This window comes from Natator depressus, chromosome 2 (genome assembly GCF_965152275.1).
Source record: "Natator depressus isolate rNatDep1 chromosome 2, rNatDep2.hap1, whole genome shotgun sequence".
In the NCBI taxonomy this organism is placed as follows: Eukaryota; Metazoa; Chordata; order Testudines; family Cheloniidae; genus Natator; species Natator depressus.
This window is the reverse complement of record NC_134235.1, coordinates 37,437,021-37,455,142: the sequence shown is the minus strand read 5'-3', so window position 1 is coordinate 37,455,142 and position 18,122 is coordinate 37,437,021. Positions and strand designations below refer to the sequence as shown.

Sequence of the window (18,122 nt, the reverse complement as noted above, 5' to 3'; positions counted from 1 at the left end):
ATTTGTCTTTCTCCCTGTGCAGCAGGAGAAAGAAAAGAATTCACACTGAGTATAATTTGATAAATGCCAATCAGTAGCAGCATTAAATGATTTTATTAATCAAGCTATCTCAAAAGTTGAAACTACTGCCAATAAAAAGGAATCTTTAAGATGTCAATTTTCTCCTAGTTTGAGGATCACATGGATACTATGTACTTAGCATTCCCTTGCTACAGGCAACTTCTAAGGAGAAGCCTCTTCAGATGCTCTTGATTACAAGAGTTCTGTCAAGAGCTTTAGGCTACCCTGTCCTTTACTAGTAGAGTAAAACACTTCCACCCCTTTCAGACTAGTAATTATAAACAAGTTAGCCAAACATCTGTTTTATCAGGACTTACTCACGGATGTGAGTTTCACCAATGGAAAAAAACATGAATTAATATGGTTCAGTCCAGACTAAGCCAGACACAAACATGTGTGGCAAGTAAAGGGATCTAGTTCTGAGGCACACCTAACAGATGCTGTTCAAATAGAAATTTATCTGAGCTTAAGCAAAACTGGTTACTAGAAGCAGTGTGGCCTGGAGGAATGGATTATTAGTAAGGCAACTTTATTACAATAATTTCATCAACAATCGGTAGAAAGCTACAAGCAACAGCGGGGGTCAGAGGGAAAAAGATAGTCATAGTATTAGGCAACTGACCAAATGTGTGTCATTTTTATTTTGGTAGTGTCAATTTCCTACTTGTTACTGGCAAGTTCATTTTTAAGTTCTTGCAAAAGTTAAAGAAAAGCTTTGTTCGGATGCCATCATATAGTACCAAGCACTGTGTGTAGTTCTTGCTATTCATGCTAGAAATTAAAGTCAGGTGGGAATTAATGAGGGAAAAACAAATGGCTATCAGAAAGATGTGTTCTCACTTCCAAATACTGACTGTTCCATGAAACTTGTACTGACTTTTTCCATGTTCCTGCTTGCACTTATTAAGGGGGATCTCTCACACCTAGTCACTATGGTGATTAGTGCAACAAATACATCTAGCTAGATCAAGGCCAGAACACACAATATTGACAGTTGTCCTTTCCTTTGTCCATACAGCTTTATTGTTAAGAATGAACCACGTATCTTGACTGTGCTGGAATCCAGACACTTTGCTACCCTGTTAGTGAGCCAAAGTTTCATACCTTTGCAGAAGAATTAATAGAATCAAATGTAGTCATTCTGATTTATATTACACCAAACTGATCAGGGTAGTTAGCAGTCCATCTCAAACTCAAAGTTATTGGTTTCAGAGTAACAGCCGTGTTAGTCTGTATTCGCAAGAAGAAAAGGAGTACTTGTGGCACCTTACAGACTAACCAATTTATTGATGACTGACAGAGTTTCAGTTCCGCTTTGTGATTTTGGAGCTGTTAGCAGCATATTAGTAGTTTGACTAGAAACCTTTTGTTAGAGAATTAAAGGAAAACTATCTTGTTATTTTAGCAAGTTCCTACACCTTTGTGATGGGGAAAAGAGTTCAGATAGGTGCAGCTACAACCAGGAAGTAATTCTCACAAATTAACAGTGTGAAGTCAGAAGACTCAATGAGTTTGCACCTGCCTCCTATTCAATACTTTGGCAACCGTACACTGAAGCCTAATGGAAAGGCTGATCATAGACAATTAAATCAAGAGGAGACCTCATTTAGAGCCTTAATGGAAAACTAAAAATTGAACTATAGCTAGTAATCTCTCTGAAATATACCGGTTACCTTCAATGCATCACTTGTAAATCCAAAAGACTAACAATTTAATTCACAAATGTAGAATTTCTAACATTCTTTAGCATATAATAGTCTTAACTAATGGTTCTAAAACAGAAAAACAGATATATTACAACTGCTAATGACTAAGATTTTTCAAGAGAGCCTAAGGGGACTAGGCATTCAACTCCCACTGAATTTTAATAATTGGAGCGCATAATTCTTTAGATGCCTTTGAAAATTCAAATAAAGTTCTTGATACAAGTTCTGGCTAAACTTCTGCTGCATACTCCAAAAAGTTTTGAATACAGGACAAAAAATATGAATTGACATGGAGACTTAATATCAAGTCTACATTTAGAAAAGATGTTAAATGGCCATAGAATTACATGCAGCGATAGTACTTCCATGGAAGTACTGAATATCTTTTCTGGCAAGTTTGTTAAAATCTTTCACAGTATAGTGAATTATATTGAATCACAAGAGTTAAGCAATGCAGCTGCTGAAAAAAACCCACTGAACTCAACCAACTGATTCACTGTTATTACACCATTAGAGCCCACCACCAACCCACCAGTCTACCTGCCAGAAAAATTACGGCGGTGTTCCCTAAAAATTAGTAGGCTGGAAGTAGGAGACTATGTTAGATGCCACTTTTAAAGTAAAAATATAGTCATGTATGTCCATCTGCAAAAGCATTCAATGGTAACTCAAACCCTAGACAAGCCAAGTGGGGGATGTTAATTTTGCTAGTACTACTCATTAACAGCTGATGCAGAAATATGATTAAGTATAGATGGAATGTGGTAAATATGAATAGGTGATAGCATATTAACCTCTTACACCTATATAGCTTTATCAATGGAATATGAAATAGTGTTTTAGAATGGCCAATTCCCAAAACTAAGGCAACAGACATCCCTGCTGCAGCACTTTGAGAACAAGCAGTCACTTGGGTCTGTTCTGACGCTACTTATGCTCCTTCACAAACACATAAAATTTGGGGGTTTTTATATATCCACTTCAGAGAACTGTATACCAAAAAAATACAGGTGGATGATTAAATTCTGCCCTCTTCCTTCAGTTCTGCTACTACCCAGCTTCAGTTTACAGTGTGTACTTATAGCAAGTGTAAGTAGATGCACTTCCCTGAAGAAGTGCCACTGTAAACTTCTGACCCTGAAATTAGTATGAAGCAGTTGTTTTACAGACACAATTTGAGGAAGAAGGCCTCATTACCTCATTCAAGGAGTCCCTGGACAGACCACTTGTCCCTGGATTTTTTGGCTGAGCAAAACAAGGCCCTAAACTCAACTGCATTTTTCTAACAATAACTTGGAACATCGCACTGATCAATTCCAAAATTTCAGGGAGTATTCTAGGCATCAAAAGACAACTCTATTGATTTTGATGTAAAAAGAAACACCAGAGACTCTGGATTCAGAGAATAATCAGGCTTCCTGGTACTGCCTACACATATCAGTGGCAGCCATTTAACTTGCTGTGTGGAGAAGATATTTCTGTCAGATGCCAGACAAAGAGAGAGTCTTACATGGTGGCTTTGTGGGAGACAACTCTAGCGAGTGGACAAAAGGAGAGACATACAAGGGAACAGAGGTGGGAGTGGTGATGAGGGAAATCAGGGACCCGGAAGAGGAAAAAGGAGGTAGGGGGCATGGAAACAGTGATCTGCAGTCTGCGGAAGGATTGGGAAAGGGAACATAGAGCCCAGGAAGGGAGGTGCAGGGGGGTAATGGAGGACACAGACTCAAGCACAGAAGAGTTGCAGGGACTCCCTGAAATAGAAAAGCAGGGAAGGTGGCACATAAGGAGCTTAAGAGGGAGATGGAGGAATGCAAGGAGCCCCTGGTATGTGCAATGTGCTAGGCCTATAGAATCTATGAATATATCTATCTATAGCTATATCTTCCTACTGTATTTTCCACTGCATGCATCCGATGAAGTGGATTTTAGCCCACAAAATCTTATGCTCAAATAAATTTGTTAGTCTCTTAGGTGCCACAAGTACTCCTGTTCTTTTTGAGAATCTCTTAAGTATGCGTTCCCCCAGTACTACTTTCCATTGTAAATTGTCAGGTATTGCTCGTGTTTTAAGTGAGCACCTAGCAACTGGCGCAGGCCAATGCTTGTCTGAAGCCCTGCGCTTCCTTTACAGCTGTTAAGTGTTTTGGAAAAGCCAGTACCTGTATACATACTATGAAGTGTCAAATCCTTTAGAAAGTATTCCTTGACCAATTTCCCACGCTTCCATATCAGAATAATTCCAGTTTAAATGGAAGACTGGTAATACCAGGGTCACAGCAGGTCAGCAGCAGAGCTGGGAACCGAACCCAGGTCTCCCAAATCCCAATCCACTGCCCCACCAAATGGATTGTGTTCATGCTATTTATTTTAATCTACCACTTTAATATGTTCCCAGCAAATTACGAATGCAGCATCATAAAGCTCCAGCACAACCAACTGCCGCCACATTCCGGTAATGTCACAAACGCAGTAGACTAAAGGGCTTCCCCCCACCACTTTCCTAATCTATCAATTTAGCGATTAGGATATCTATTACTTCCAAGTGAATTGTGGTACAATATTTCATACTTTGCAGTGTTTCCTGAATGACCCTGCAAATACCGAGGGAGAGCAGCAGCTTAAAAAAGTCATTTATTTAATGACCAAGTAGAGTGGGAAAGAAAAGCGAATACATTCATTTAAATGGAGCTTGTTAGGGAAGCATAGGGAGCCTGAGTAGTTTTTGCATGAAACTTTGTAAAGGCCATGAACTGTGTATAACTGGAACTTTATTATACACACTTAAGATCCAGTTGTCTATATAAAAGCAGAGTCAATAACTACGCTCTCTGGTCAGTCTCATTTTCCTCTGAAATTATTTAGTTTGCTATGTGGATAGTTGTAGGCTATTCTATAGAGTCCAACTACAAAAACTTGTAATTAAAGTAAGTCTCTTTTCATTTTCACTCAGATAGTAGTATCATGCAGATACCTATGTTGAATATACAGCTAAAATATGCTGTTGTAGTTGATTCTCTCACTTAGTAACATGGGCTAAAATGAATGTGGACTGGATTTTATCCCGTTTGCCCATCTCAAGTCATCGAATCTGGTACAGAAACTTCTTGGTACATACTAGTTTAATTAATGAGTCTATGTGGGACATCTTATCCATCAAGACACAAGAGTGAGTTTAGCTATAAACGTTAATTCTTTAACCAAAATTTTAACCTTGATAATTAGTGCACCTTTGAAAGCATTTTTAAAACCAGCCACATGGATACATAAGATAGTAATAGTCTAACTTTTTTTTTTTTTTTTTTTTAAACCTAGCATTTAGAAGAGCAGTTTTCTTAAAAAAAGTCAATGCTGTTTCATCTGGATGGTGGCTTAGTCCAAACAGGTTTAGTTTTGATTAAGAATAACTGGACTGGCCACACCCAGATGAGTAAGATTTTAGCTGGCTGAAGTCAGTTAAGTATGCTGAGTAGTAATGATCTAAACAGATAATTTATATTTCTGATCACCAAATACAACAAACAATTTAAAGTCCCTTCTGAAATCTGAAGGATACTGACAGGCTTTTTTTTTTTTTGGCTTGTTTTTCCACACACAGATACCTTAGATTAAAACATGCTGAAATAGTTTAATATTTTAGTTTCCTGCTTTATTTTTTAAGCAGGAACAATGCAAACCTTGTTTCAGAATCTGTTTTTCATGCTTGAGAAAAAAAATACTTCAGTGTTTGATTGCAAACACTGCTGTCTCCAATAAATCTTTTAGCAGAATTAAGAAATCTTTTATGAAGTTGTTGGCTTTAAAGCTTTATGAACCTAGTTTACAAGGCTGAGTTTTGTATTAAGTCTGCCCAAGCAGTGTCCTTTTCAAAAATTCTGTTCTCTCCCACCAATATGAGACCTACTGAAATAAAATTAGGAATTAGCAGCTTTGGGTAGTAGTCCTTAATCGGATTGAAGCACACTTCACATTGAGAAAGTTGTTTTAATAGTGTTACATCTGCGTAAGCTAGGCAGTCCCGGTTCCATAGGCACTTTAAAGTTACCCTTATATTAATGTTAAGACACATTCTGCATGAGTACTTTTAGTGTGCCAATCTCCAAGGAAGATAGACCCTAAATAGAACTAGACACTCAGGATGATGCTGAAATTGCCATATTCTCTTCTACACCTTTGGAGAAGTTGTATTCCATACATTTCAGTTCATTCTAAGGGATGATCATATCGCATTTCATCTAGTGACTATCCACCAGCCAAGATTTAAGGTGAGTCAGTAACCTTAACAGAAGTTTAAAAGAAGGGTTCAGCTGAAGCGTGCATACCATTTTAATCAACATCTGCATGTATCTTAGCTGATTTTACAACATATTCATGTATAACTTGAATCCTTATATCACAAAATTTCAGTGAAGTTCTTGATTTACTGTCGCTGTTCTCACCAGCAATAGGATTTCCACCTCAGCACACATGAAAAAGGAAGACACTCACTAGCAATGAGTTCATTGTATACCAGTATGTGTGTATTATTGTAAAGTTCGAAAAATGTAGGTAACTAGATACTTCAAAGAGCGTTTTTGGCACTTGAATTATCATAATTAGAAACTTAAACATTCAGCCCTCATGTTAACTAATCTTATTCTATACTGCAAGCCATAAAAGTAGGCTAACTCTAGAGATCACCTTCTTTGTTATAGCTTTTTATCACTAAAAGCTGTAACTTGAAGAGGACATCAGTAGCTTTGCTACTGCCTCCTTGTGCAGACAGTTTTCTGCATGGCTGAGTCATAACTAACATTACATCATCTTACCCAGGGAGGGGCACAATTTCCATAGTGAGAATTACAACCTCATACAAGCAGCACAGTATATTGAAGATTCCAGATACAAAAGTCATCTGGGTTATGTGAAAAAAATATTTTTTTGAAAAGAAACCAGGTTCAATGCCCCTTAATTAGTTCATTCATAGATAAGTATAGTGTCAATACTTTTGCTTATATACAAGTGTATAATTAAGAGATCAATGGAATATAAAGTCTACGTACAATAAAGAGTTTCAACAAGTTTGCAAATATGTAAGAGTTGATGCCCATGAGGACTTTAATAGAAGTTTTGGAATTATGTATTTAAGGAAGAGAAGTCACTTGGTTATCTAATTTTGTTTTTCAGAAGTGGTGGTATGGGGGAGATTATGGATGCTTTGCATAGAATGCCTCAGTTTTTAGCAAGGGACTGAAAAATAGTAGTTTAAACAGGGCCAAAACTATTTACCCTGCAATATTAAGCAAACACGAATTAAATACAGTTTTATTATCTCTCACCAGCACATCATTGCAGATGTCTCTTAGCTCTGTCTCAATTTTCTCTCTGTATTCTCGGGCCATCTGCTGTTTTTTCTCAGCACCTTCCGTCTTTTGTTCAATACTCGAGACGACTCTCCAAGATGACCTACGGGCTCCTACGACATTTTTGTAAGCAACAGAGAGAAGATTCCTCTCCTCATTGGACAATTCAGCTCCTTGCTCAGTCACAGACTTCATGCAGCCTGCCATGTCATCATATCTCTCAGCCTGCTCAGCCAGTTTGGCCTTTTGCACCAGCTCATTTTTATCCATGCTGATTTTTCTGAAGAGGGAAAATAGGAAGGCATTATTTAAACAATATTCATCAAGGGCAAATTAGCCTCATATGTAGAATGAGTCTTTTTTTTAAATTATATAATATTCTAGCTAGTCAGTTATGCAACTAAGGCTCTCAATGCTTGGACATTTATAAAACCAGTGACTTAAAAGTCTTCATGCCATGACATTTCTACAAATTCAAACCTTTAATTAGCACTTCTAATCTTTCATTTCAGAGATCACATCACATTTGGAAGGTTAAGGTGCACCATTTCTGTGCTTTCCCAAGTATGTAGACAATTCAAGTGCCTCTTGCCACTGCTCAGAGTTCTCTTCAGACTACTTCCAAGCAGCATCAGCATGATTAAGTTGGTCAGTTTCATTTTTCTGATGATCTGAGAACAAACTGGAAGCAGCATCAGTTGCTGACCCTTAAACAGTTCAGAGGAAGACCAGTCCAAAAAATAAATGAAAAACAGAAATCAAAAAAACGCTGAACAACTCCAGGCTGAACTAGCTGCACAAAACTCCCAACTCCCTCAAGAAAAATAACTCTGCCGCAGCCAGAAGGAGTTTTTAAACTTTCAGATACTTACTAGCCAGAGGTTGATATCACAGCTTGGGCCCTAATTATACACCCACATACACTTGCAGCCCTCCTAGAAAGGGAGGGGCTGAGCTTCTCACCTGGGCATTGCTCTTCCACCTTACTGGTTATGGCTTGATGGGCACATTGCTCAATTTGAGTAAAAACCCTCATTGAGATGCAAGTGTTAGCTGGGTGTGTTGTAGACCTTTTGGTCTGCATCTTAACAAGCCCTTTCAATCATAGTGATCTAACTTGATTAAAATATACCCTTTTGCATGTCAGAATGGTTAGAGTCCACCATCCCCCACACTCATTTCACTAGTCTTTGGTTCATAATATTTGGTAATTATTTCAAGCCCTGCAATATTCACTAGCTATAAGATTCCTTGGAATCTTAACTGATGAGGCTAAAAAGTGTGTTTTTATATTACTTATTCCAACTGCCATCCCATTGCTCCCCAACAGTTCTGTTTGTCTTACATAAGTGTAATACTTCACATAAGACTATTGGAATTGAATTTCTTGTATTTAAACTCAATTTAAAAAAATTTAGATTTTTTTCAGAGATCAGCTCATCTCAAGGGTGAAAGACGTTTCAGTAGCTGTTTCAACCAACACTGGTCAAGAACAGTTGCTCCATTTCTCTGTAATATTTTCTAGGGTGGATTAAGGCCTTGACCACACTGCAAACACTGTTAAGAAGCCATTTTACATAATGGTTGCAGCTACAGCAATGATACCACCCAGCATAGATTAGACAGGGCAGATATGGTTAAAACATTCTCCGAAAGCCAGTTGATCAAACTGTGATTACTGGCCAGCTAACGCTAGTAGACTGGCACGGCAGGATCCTGGACAGCACTGCTGCACTTTAACAGAAAAGAAGCCACTTTCATGAAGCACAGCGATGGTGGGAAAATGCCAGTCAATTCCTCTGTACACTAGATCACGTCTTGACAGCATAAAATGGTGCTGCTGGAGCTCTCTGCAGCGCCGGGCCGCGGTGCGCGCTTGCAGCCGGCAAGGCTACACCGAGCGCGGGGCGGTGGGGCGGCTACATCATGAAATCGACACGGCGTGGGCGAGGAGGGACAACCGGACTAGACTCCTCCCGCCGCCCCTCCCGCGCTGCGGCCGCCGCATCCGCCCGGTTCCGAGACAGGCAGCGCCTCGGCTGGGCTCTTTGTCATGGCGGATCCGTGCCAGAGCCCAGCCCACTGTGCGCGCTAACCCCGCTCACCTCAGCCCAGCGGCGGGGGGGGGAGGAGGAGGCCGCACCCCCGCCCCCGCCCCGACACAGAGCGACAGTGGGGAAAGCCGCAGCCCGGCGCCGTCGCCACACGGGCGAGAGAGGGGGCGCGGACCCCGCCCCGCGGCGCCAGCGCAGTCACCGCCCTATAGGAGCTGCCGTAGCCGCTCGGGAGCCCGGGCAGAGCGCCCATTACACGCCCCGCGGCCCGGGTCCCCAGTGACACCCCGGCTCCCTCCGCGCCGGGATCCGGGGCGGGGCCACCGCACCAAGGCGCTCCAGGAACCCCGCTTGGCCAGGCGGAGGCAGCGCTGCCGGCGGGAGACCACACCCAACCAGCGAGCCGCCTGCGCCCCACACGCTACGCGCCCGGCCCCAGGCAGGCGGCACCCCTGCTGGCGGGGCCCCGCGCGCCCAGGTGGGGCGGCTCGCACCGGCCCCGGAGGGACTGCGCCCCCTGCCCCGCTGCCTGCCCGGCCCGAAGGAGCCCCCGCCCAGCAGCCCCACCTGCCAAAGGAGCTGACCCCCTGCCCCGGCTCACACGCTGCTGCCCCCGCCTCCCCCAACGGCTCCATCTTCCCCCGCTCCGAGGCAGCAACCTGACAGGGGGCACAGGGAGGGGCGGACCCGGCCTCACCTGTGCAGCGCAGGCCACGTCCGCAGCGGCGGAATAGTTACCTGGGGGCCAGCGCCCCCGCGCCCTGCCCGCGGAGCCCGGCGCGGGGAGCCGCCCTGCTGCCTGCGAAAGGACGGGGGCGGGAGCGCCGCTATCCCGCCAGCTCCTTCCCCCCTTGCGGACGCCCCGCAGGGCTGGCTGTGCCGTGGGCCCCGTTACCTGTGTAAGGAGGAAGCGGCGGCACAAGTCTCTCTGGGCGGGTAGCCGGCACGGACTGTAGCTCTCGAACCCTGCTGCTCTCTCCGCTGCAGCCTCTCTCGCAGCGCCGCACACGGGGTCTCCGCCAATCACTGCGCCGCAACGCACGGGCACCACACTGCCCGTGACGTCAAACGGGGCCATGGCAACCGCGAGCGAGCGCCTGCGCCCGCGCCTTCCCCGCCGCCCCACAGGGCAGGGGCCGCACCAACCGCCGCTAGCGTCGGCGCGCGCAGCACCGCGGGGGACACGCCTCGCCCCGCCACAGCCCCTGCCGCGGGCGCGCGCCATTGCTTCCAACTGCAGCGTGTGAGTGAGCAAGCGCTTGCGGGGTCCGCGCCGCTCCCCTGGCGGCAGGGCTGGGAGAGGCCGCGCACCGATTCTCCCTTCCCCCACACAGACCTGCCACAATGCCGCCTTCCGTCGGGGAGGGGCTCCCTCCTGCTGACTTGTGCGAGGTGCCCTCGGTGGGGCGGCGTCTCTCAGTTCAAATAGCCCCAAATGTGGCTGGCTGAAGCCCCGGCTCCCGTGTGACACACGACATTTCAAAGCAGTCTGAGTAACCCTGCAGCAGCTCTTTAGAGCAGTGGGTTCCAAACTTTTTTTCTGGGGACCCAGTTGAAGAAAATTGTTGATGCCCATGACCCAAGGGCGCTTGGGTTTGGGGTGCGGGAGGGGCTCAGGGCTGGGGCAATGGGGTGGGGGGTGAGGGCTGCAGGGTGGGGCTGGGAATGAGCGGTTCAGGGTGCAGGAGGGTGTCTGGGCTGGGGGTGCAGGCTCTGGGGGTGGGGATGGGGAGCTTGGGGTGCAGGAAGGGGTTCCAGGTTTAGGGGGCTCAGGGCTGGGGCACAGGCTTACCTCCGGCGACTCCTGGTCAGCGGCACAACCAGGGTTCAGAAGCAGGCTTCCCGCCTGGCTGGCACCGCGGACCGCAGTGCGCCATGTAAGCAGCCAGCAGCAGGTCCGGTTACTAGGCGGAGGCGCGCAAGCGGCTTCGCATGACTCTCGCCCGCATGCACTGCCCTCCCAGCGCTGCTCGGGATGGGGGCAGCGCGCGGAGCCCTGTGGCCCCCCTGCCTAGAAGCCAGACCTGTTGCTGGGGTGCAGCGTGGTATTGGAACAGATAGGCACTAGCCTGGGCAGCACCGCTGATGGGACTTTTAATGTCCCGGTTGGCGGTGCTGACCAGAGTGACTCAGTGCCTGACATGCCGAAAAACGCTGCTTTAGAGCACCTAGAAGAGTTGAGCTTGAAGCAGAAAGCTGGTTTTACCCTTCACTCTAGCAAAGCCGGTGCTCTGCTGTCATCCATCGATCTGAGTTTTATGCCATTGCCCATCACTGGAGGATCTGAGTGCCTTAAACAGAAAATCAATAGCAATAGCAGAGTCCCTAGTGGCCTTCCTGGAGTCTCTGGCACTTCTCCCTTTATGCGGTCAGATCTCTGCTGGGGATAGGGCCGGGGGTTTCAGGAGGGGTCGGGGAGGGTTGAGAAGGGTTTTGAGAATAAAAGGTGTGTTTGAATTGTGAGCATTACTTATGATGGAAAGGGTTCCTCTGACAGAAAATTGCAACATTATCTAAAAATGGTCAGACTGCATCCACCCGATCAATTGGTCTACAGCCAGATCACCTTGCCAGAGAATGGTTTGTCCTCCACTTCGCACATTTGTCATCCTGGGTTATGAGGAAAGGTTAAAAGAATTGGGCATGTTTAACCTAGAGAAAAGAATATTGGGGGCAACATGATAACAGTCTTCAAATATGTCAAAGGTTATAATACTTCTGAGGGAATTCTGCACCAAAAGAAATTTCTGTGCATAATATTTTAAAATTCTGCACATTTTATTTGTTGTCAATAAATAAACTTGGAGGCTCCAGACTGGCAGCGGGGAGCACAGGCCAGTCTGGCAGCGGGGAGCACTGGCTGCATGGAGGTGGGAGATCACCCTGTAGCCCCTCTCTGCCCCCCCCCCCCCCGGGACACGGACTCAGAGGTGAGACTGCACCAAACTTTGACATAGTGGAAGGGCAGAGCCTACCCCAGAAACGCCTGGGGCCCTGCCCCTCCGCACCAGGTGTGGCCGGGCAGGCTCAGCCCAGCAGGATCCAAGTGGGGGGTGGGGGATCCAGGTTTGGGGTGAAAGAGTTCTATGTGGGGCAATCTGAGTGCAGGTGGCTCAGTGGGGGATCTGGGTATGTGGGGGATCTGGATGCACAGGGTTCATTTTGGGTTTCCAGGTCGGGACAATGGGACTCTGCAGGGGAGTCCAGGTGAAGATGGTTGGGGCTTAGAGGGAGAATCTGGATGAGGGGGGATGGAGCTCAGCAGTGGGGTCTGGGTGCTGGGGGAATGGGGCTTGGTGGGGTGGGGATCTGGGTGCATGGAGCTCGTCAGGGCGGGTGTTGGAGTGCAGAGGGATCACTGGGAGGGTGGTCTGGATGAAGGGGATGGGGTTCAGTGGGGAGGGTCTGATTGCAGGAGGTGAGGCTCAGCAGGGTTGGGGTTTGGATGCGGGGGGCTCAATGTGTCCCTTTATCTGTCCTGTTGATCCATGCACTCCCTAGACAACTTCTAGGCATGTCCTCTCCTTCTCTTTCTCGTCTGGACTGCGGAAATGGCTGTAGACTTGTAAATATAATAAAATGACAGAAGTGAGGATGTTGTCTCTAGATTGTTTAGCTCTTCAAAAGTATACTCATACCAAGAAACATCATTTGTTCATTTTTAGGTGGTGACATTTCTGCAGTAGTTTTGACTTTTTCTGATATGACACAGCCCCTTCTTTATCACATGCCCTAAGAACTGTAGTCAGGTTTGTCAGAGTCTATTGTACATTTTGTTCTATTCTGACCACCCCAATTGCCTTCAGACCTTGTTTTAAATTTACATGATACTCTTTCTTGGATTTCCCACAAATTAAAATGTCATCCATTTAAACTTTCACTTCCCCCAGGACTTACAAAACCTCATTCTTTTTCCTTTGGAAGATTTCTGGAGCACTTGTGAGACCAAATGGGAGGTAACGAAAGTAAGGTGTTCAGAATGGTGGGGCAGAACTCACCAGAATTCACTAGTTACATGTGGTGAGGGAAAATTATTGCTCAAGATAAATTTGAAGAATATACCTTTTCCTCTTTACTGCTTCATTGAACCTCTGTAGGACTGTGCAGATACAGAGGTCTCAATTTTTTTTTGCAATATACATCATAAAGGCACATCACTTTGTAGGTTCCGTTACACTATTCTTCTCTATCATATCTAGTTCTTGTTTCAATTTTAGAAGCAATGGGATTATTACCCTTGCAGCTGTGATGATCCAAAGAGATATACATTGCTCACCTTTGTTTGTGCTGCCTCCCTGATTCATTTGCTTCAACAAGATATATTCCCACCACCATCCTTTATTATTACATTTCCTGCATGCTTCCACTGGCTTGGAAAACCTCATCCATCCTGTGTTCTACTTTATCATGCTTGTTACATTTCTGTCCAGGGAACTTGGTATTCTCGAAAGACTTATGTTAGGGGGTGTGATGGGGTATACCTGGCCTTCGAGGCCCCACTGTCCTACTACACTCCACCTGAGAAAAGGAGCAGTGAAGGTGCATCCTCCAGGCTTTCCTAGAGAGGCTGCATGGAGCAGCCAATCAGAGCCCATAGGGCTCAGATAAAAGTTGCAGCAAGGCCTTAGTAAGTCAGTTCCTGGCTGGGACTGGAGGGCCTTTTCTGCCTAAGGAAGTCTGAGCTGGTAGCCAGTTTACTTCTGGCTGCATTTTGCTTAGCTGGGTTTCTAGAGAGTTATATCTATATCTTAAGGCCCTTAACCGAGAGGTACAGGTGGAGCAGGTAGGAAGAAGCCCAGGGAAGAAGCAGCAATGAACTGAAGTGAGTGGTACATGGCTGCTGATAATAGGGACCCTGGGTTAGAACCTAGGGTAGTGGGTGGGCCTGGGTTCCCCTGCTGTTCACAGAAAATGGTGTAAACCCCATTAAGGGGCAGGACTGAGTTGGGAGCCTAAACAAAGGGCTGCATTTAAAGGGGCCCAGAGCTAGGACTGAAGACCCTACCAAAGGGGAATAAATTATTTATCAGAGTTTATAACACCTTGGAAGGGGTTCATTTGGGCTTTGTGACTTGACTGGAGGGCTGAGCCATAAAGAGCTGCCAAGTGAGTTTCACAACCTACAAGGGGTGCCAGGAGCAGGAAAAGGACTGCAGTACTGCATGTAGCAGCAGGTGCTCAAGAAGTGTGTATCCCCTGTTACAGGGGGCTTCCTTTTCCCTCAAGAGAATTTTTTTCTTTGCTGCTTTTTTGCACCATGCTTCTACAGTTTTCTTGCTGGATGACTTGTGTTTTCACTATCTCAGACTGTCAGGCATACTTGTCAACATCCAGGAAGGAAAAACCAATAGATCATGAATTTCTAAAATTATAGAAACTTGCATACACTTATAGATTTGTATAAAAGTACATTAAAAACAGAGCAGGTGGGAGGAAGAGGGGGTGGACAGAGAACGACCCCAAAATATCCTTCTCTTTCCCTCACAGAAGATTAGGGTTGGAAGAGATCTGAGAAGGTCATCTAGTCCAATCCCTTGCTCAAAGCAGGACCAACCCCAACTAAATCATCCCAGCCAGGGCTTTGTCAAGCCAGGCCTTAAAAACCTCTAAGGATGAAGATTCCACCACCCTCCCTCCACAACACATAATTATTTCTCCCGTAATATTATTATCCCTCCCTCCAACTGTAACCTTTTAGAAGGTGGATGGGGGAAGCAGAGCAAGGCTATTTACCTCTGAGGCCTCTGGAGGTGGCAGCAGGGCAGTTTTTTCCACCCCCTCTCTCCCCTGGGGAAGGAGGGATACAACAGGGAGAAGGCCTTGTACTGGGGTTGACAGCACAAGAAGCCAGTGGGAGCAGCTGCTTGCCAGCTGGCTCTTGAAACAGGGGTCCCACCACATCAACTGGGAGATAAAAGCATTGCTTTCTCCCTGTGCTAAGGGAGTAAAGAATGCATCAGTCTATAGAGCAGTTTTGATTGACTGCCTTTCTCCAGGGGGAAGGAATGTGAGGAATAGCTTATAGCAGCCAAATGGAGGGAATTTCCCTATAGGCTAGGGGTTTTCCCAGCAGCCCCCCAGAAAGATCTGCAAATCTCTAGTCTATGCGAGAATCCTGTAGATTCAGCAGGTCTGTCATGCTTTTGTAAAGCTTTTGATACTGTTTCACATGACCATCTCATAAACAAACTAGGGAAATGCAACCTAGATTAAGTTACTATAAGGTGGGTGAAAACTGGTTGGAAAACCATTTCCAGAGAGTAGTTATCAGTGGATCACAGTCATGCTGGAAGGGCATAGTGGGTGGGTTCCCGCAAGGATCAGTTCTGCGTCTGGTTCTGTTCAATATCTTCATCGGTGATTTAGACAATGGTATACAGAGCACACTTATAAAGTTTGTGGATGATACCAAGCTGGGAGGGGTTGCAAGTGCTTTGGAGGATAGGATTATAATTCAAAATGATCCGGACAAACTAGAGAAATGGTCTGAAGTAAATAGGATGAAATTCAATAAGAACAAATGCAAAGTACTCCACTAAGGAAGGAAAAATCAATTGCACACATACGAAATGGTAAATGACTGCCTAGGAAGGAGTACTGCGGAAAGGGATCTGGGGGTCATAGTGGACCACAAGCTAAATATGAGTCAACAGTGTAACACTGTTGCAAAAAAAGCAAACATCCTTCTGGGATGTATTAGCAGGGGTGTTGTAAGCAATACATGAGAAGTAATTCTTCCACTCTACTCTGCGCTGATTAGGCCTCAACTGGAGTATTGTGTCCAGTTCTGGGTGCCACATTTCAAGAAAGATGTGCACAAACTGGAGAGAGTCCAGAGAAGAGCAACAAAAATGATTAAAGATTTAGAAAACATTACCTATGAGGCAAGATTGAGAAAATTGGGTTTGTGTTGTCTGGAAAAGAGAAGTCTGAGTGGGGACATGTTAACAGTTTTCAAGTATGTGAAAGGTTGTTACAAGGAGGAGGAAGAAAAATTGTTTTTTGTAACCTCTGAGGATAGAACAAGAAGCAATGGGCTTAAATTGCAGCAAGGGAGGTTTAGGTTGGACATTAGGAAAAAATTCCTAACTATCAGGGTGGTTAAGCACTGGAATAAATTGGCTAGGGAAGTTGTGGCGTCTCCATCATTGGAGACTTTTAAGAGCAGGTTAGACAAACACCTGTCAGGGATGGTCTAGATCAGAGGTGGGCAAACTACGGCCCGCGGGACCCTCCTGCCCTGCCCCTGAGCTCCCGGCCGGGGAGGCTAGCCCCCAGCCCCTCCCCTGCTGTTCCCCCTCCCCCACGGCCTCAGCTCACTGTGCCACCAGCGCAATGCTCTGCGCAGCGGGGCTGCGGGCTCTTGCCGGGCAGCGCAGCTGCAGCCTGACCTGGTGCTCTGTGCTGCGCGGTGGCATGGCTGGCTCCAGCCGGGTGGTGTGGCTGCCTGTCCTGGTGCTCTGGGCAGCGCGTCTGTAGCGCCGCCAGCCACCAGTGTTCCAAGCAGCGTGGTAAGGGGGCAGGGGTGTGTGGATGGGGCAGAGGTCCTGGGGGGGGCCATCAGGGAACAGGAGGGATTGGATGGCGCAGGAGTCCCAGGGGGGCCATCAGGGGGCAAGAAGCCGGGGGGGGGGGGGTCAGATAGGGGGTGGGGGCCAGGCCATGCCTGACTGTCTGGGGAGGCACAGCCTCCCCTAACCGGCCCTCCATACAATTTTGGAAACCCGATGCGGCCCTCGGGCCAAAAAGTTTGCCTGTCCCTGGTCTAGATAATACTTAGTCCTGCCACAAGTGCAGGGGACTGGACTCTCAAGGTCCCTTCCAGTTCCATGATTCTGTGCTTATGGTGCTGCCTATTGTAGAGTTAAGTCAGACATTAACTGTAATTTTCTGACAGTTCCTTGCTTTAAATCCTAATTACTAGATGGTCTTTTATATGTTCTTTATTGAAATCAAAGTCACAAGGCTGTACTTGTACATTATAGTACCCTTACAAAGGCTTGCATGCATCCTTCAGTAACAGCGTGCCTGCTTGTGTATTACATTCCTTTTTGGAACTGAACATTCATACTTTTTAAGAAGGTGTCATAGTTATTCCAATCTCCTTCCTCAGCAAAGGCTAATGATTTATAAATATTTTCAGCCTCATTCCTCATGATGTAGATTAACGAGCAGACCTGTATTTCATCACTCTCTGTGGCAAGCTTGGCTGTGTTTTGGAATCTATTGACATGTTCCTTCCTCTCAGGATATTTGGTCAGCTGATCAAGCTAAAAAACTTCTGGGGCATTCAATTTTTGAATTTTCTCTTCCTTCTGTTTGTATTGGTCCAAAACTAATCAAATGCAAATAACATGTCATGTGACAATGGTTTAAAAAAAATCAGAGAAAGAGCTCCTTCTTTACATTTTCCTTGTTCAGTGATAGATTAGGATAAGATGAGGAGTATTACCCCTAAAGCTATACACATTCTTGCTCTCTCTGCTTCACTGAAAAGCTTCTGCCTAGGACCCCTTGTGGGAGTCTGCAGACTACGATTTCCAAAGGGATCCGCACCTTCATTTGAAATTTTTTAGGGGTCTGCAAACAAAAAAAGGTTGAAAACCACTGGCCTAGAACCTTCTCCAAACCCCTCTTTCCTGCTTGGCTTCCTTCTGAAGTCTTAAATAAACAATACACATATCCTCCTCGGAAGACGCAAAGAACCAGTACAACCTGAAGTCCTGTTTAGGTAATCCTTGTAGTCATATCTTCAGATGACTTTGGATATGGAGTGATATATTAATGCAGATCTTGGTTGCAGATGTCCACATTGGGGATACTTCAGACATTATCTGATAGAGAAGTTCAATTTATTTGAACATAAGAACAGCCATACTGGGTCAGACCAAAGGTCCATCTAGCCCAGTATCCTGTCTTCTGACAGGGGCCAATGCCAGGTGCTCCAAAGGGCATGAACA

The 18,122-nt window shown here is 45.7% G+C and overlaps 1 protein-coding gene across 1 annotated transcript in view; it reads right to left on the bottom strand.

The window, feature by feature from the left end:
- The window catches only part of YWHAZ (tyrosine 3-monooxygenase/tryptophan 5-monooxygenase activation protein zeta), a 29,370-nt gene extending 19,173 nt beyond the window's left edge, over window positions 1–10,197 (bottom strand). Inside the window, exons 1-2 of the mRNA XM_074944021.1 lie at window positions 10,058–10,197; window positions 7,085–7,388 (exon numbers count right to left, since the gene is read on the bottom strand). Of these exons, the coding sequence (XP_074800122.1) occupies window positions 7,085–7,378 (294 nt within the window). The 5' untranslated portion in view covers window positions 7,379–7,388; window positions 10,058–10,197. The remainder of the gene's footprint in view (window positions 1–7,084; window positions 7,389–10,057) is intronic.
- Between the last annotated feature and the right edge of the window lie 7,925 nt (window positions 10,198–18,122).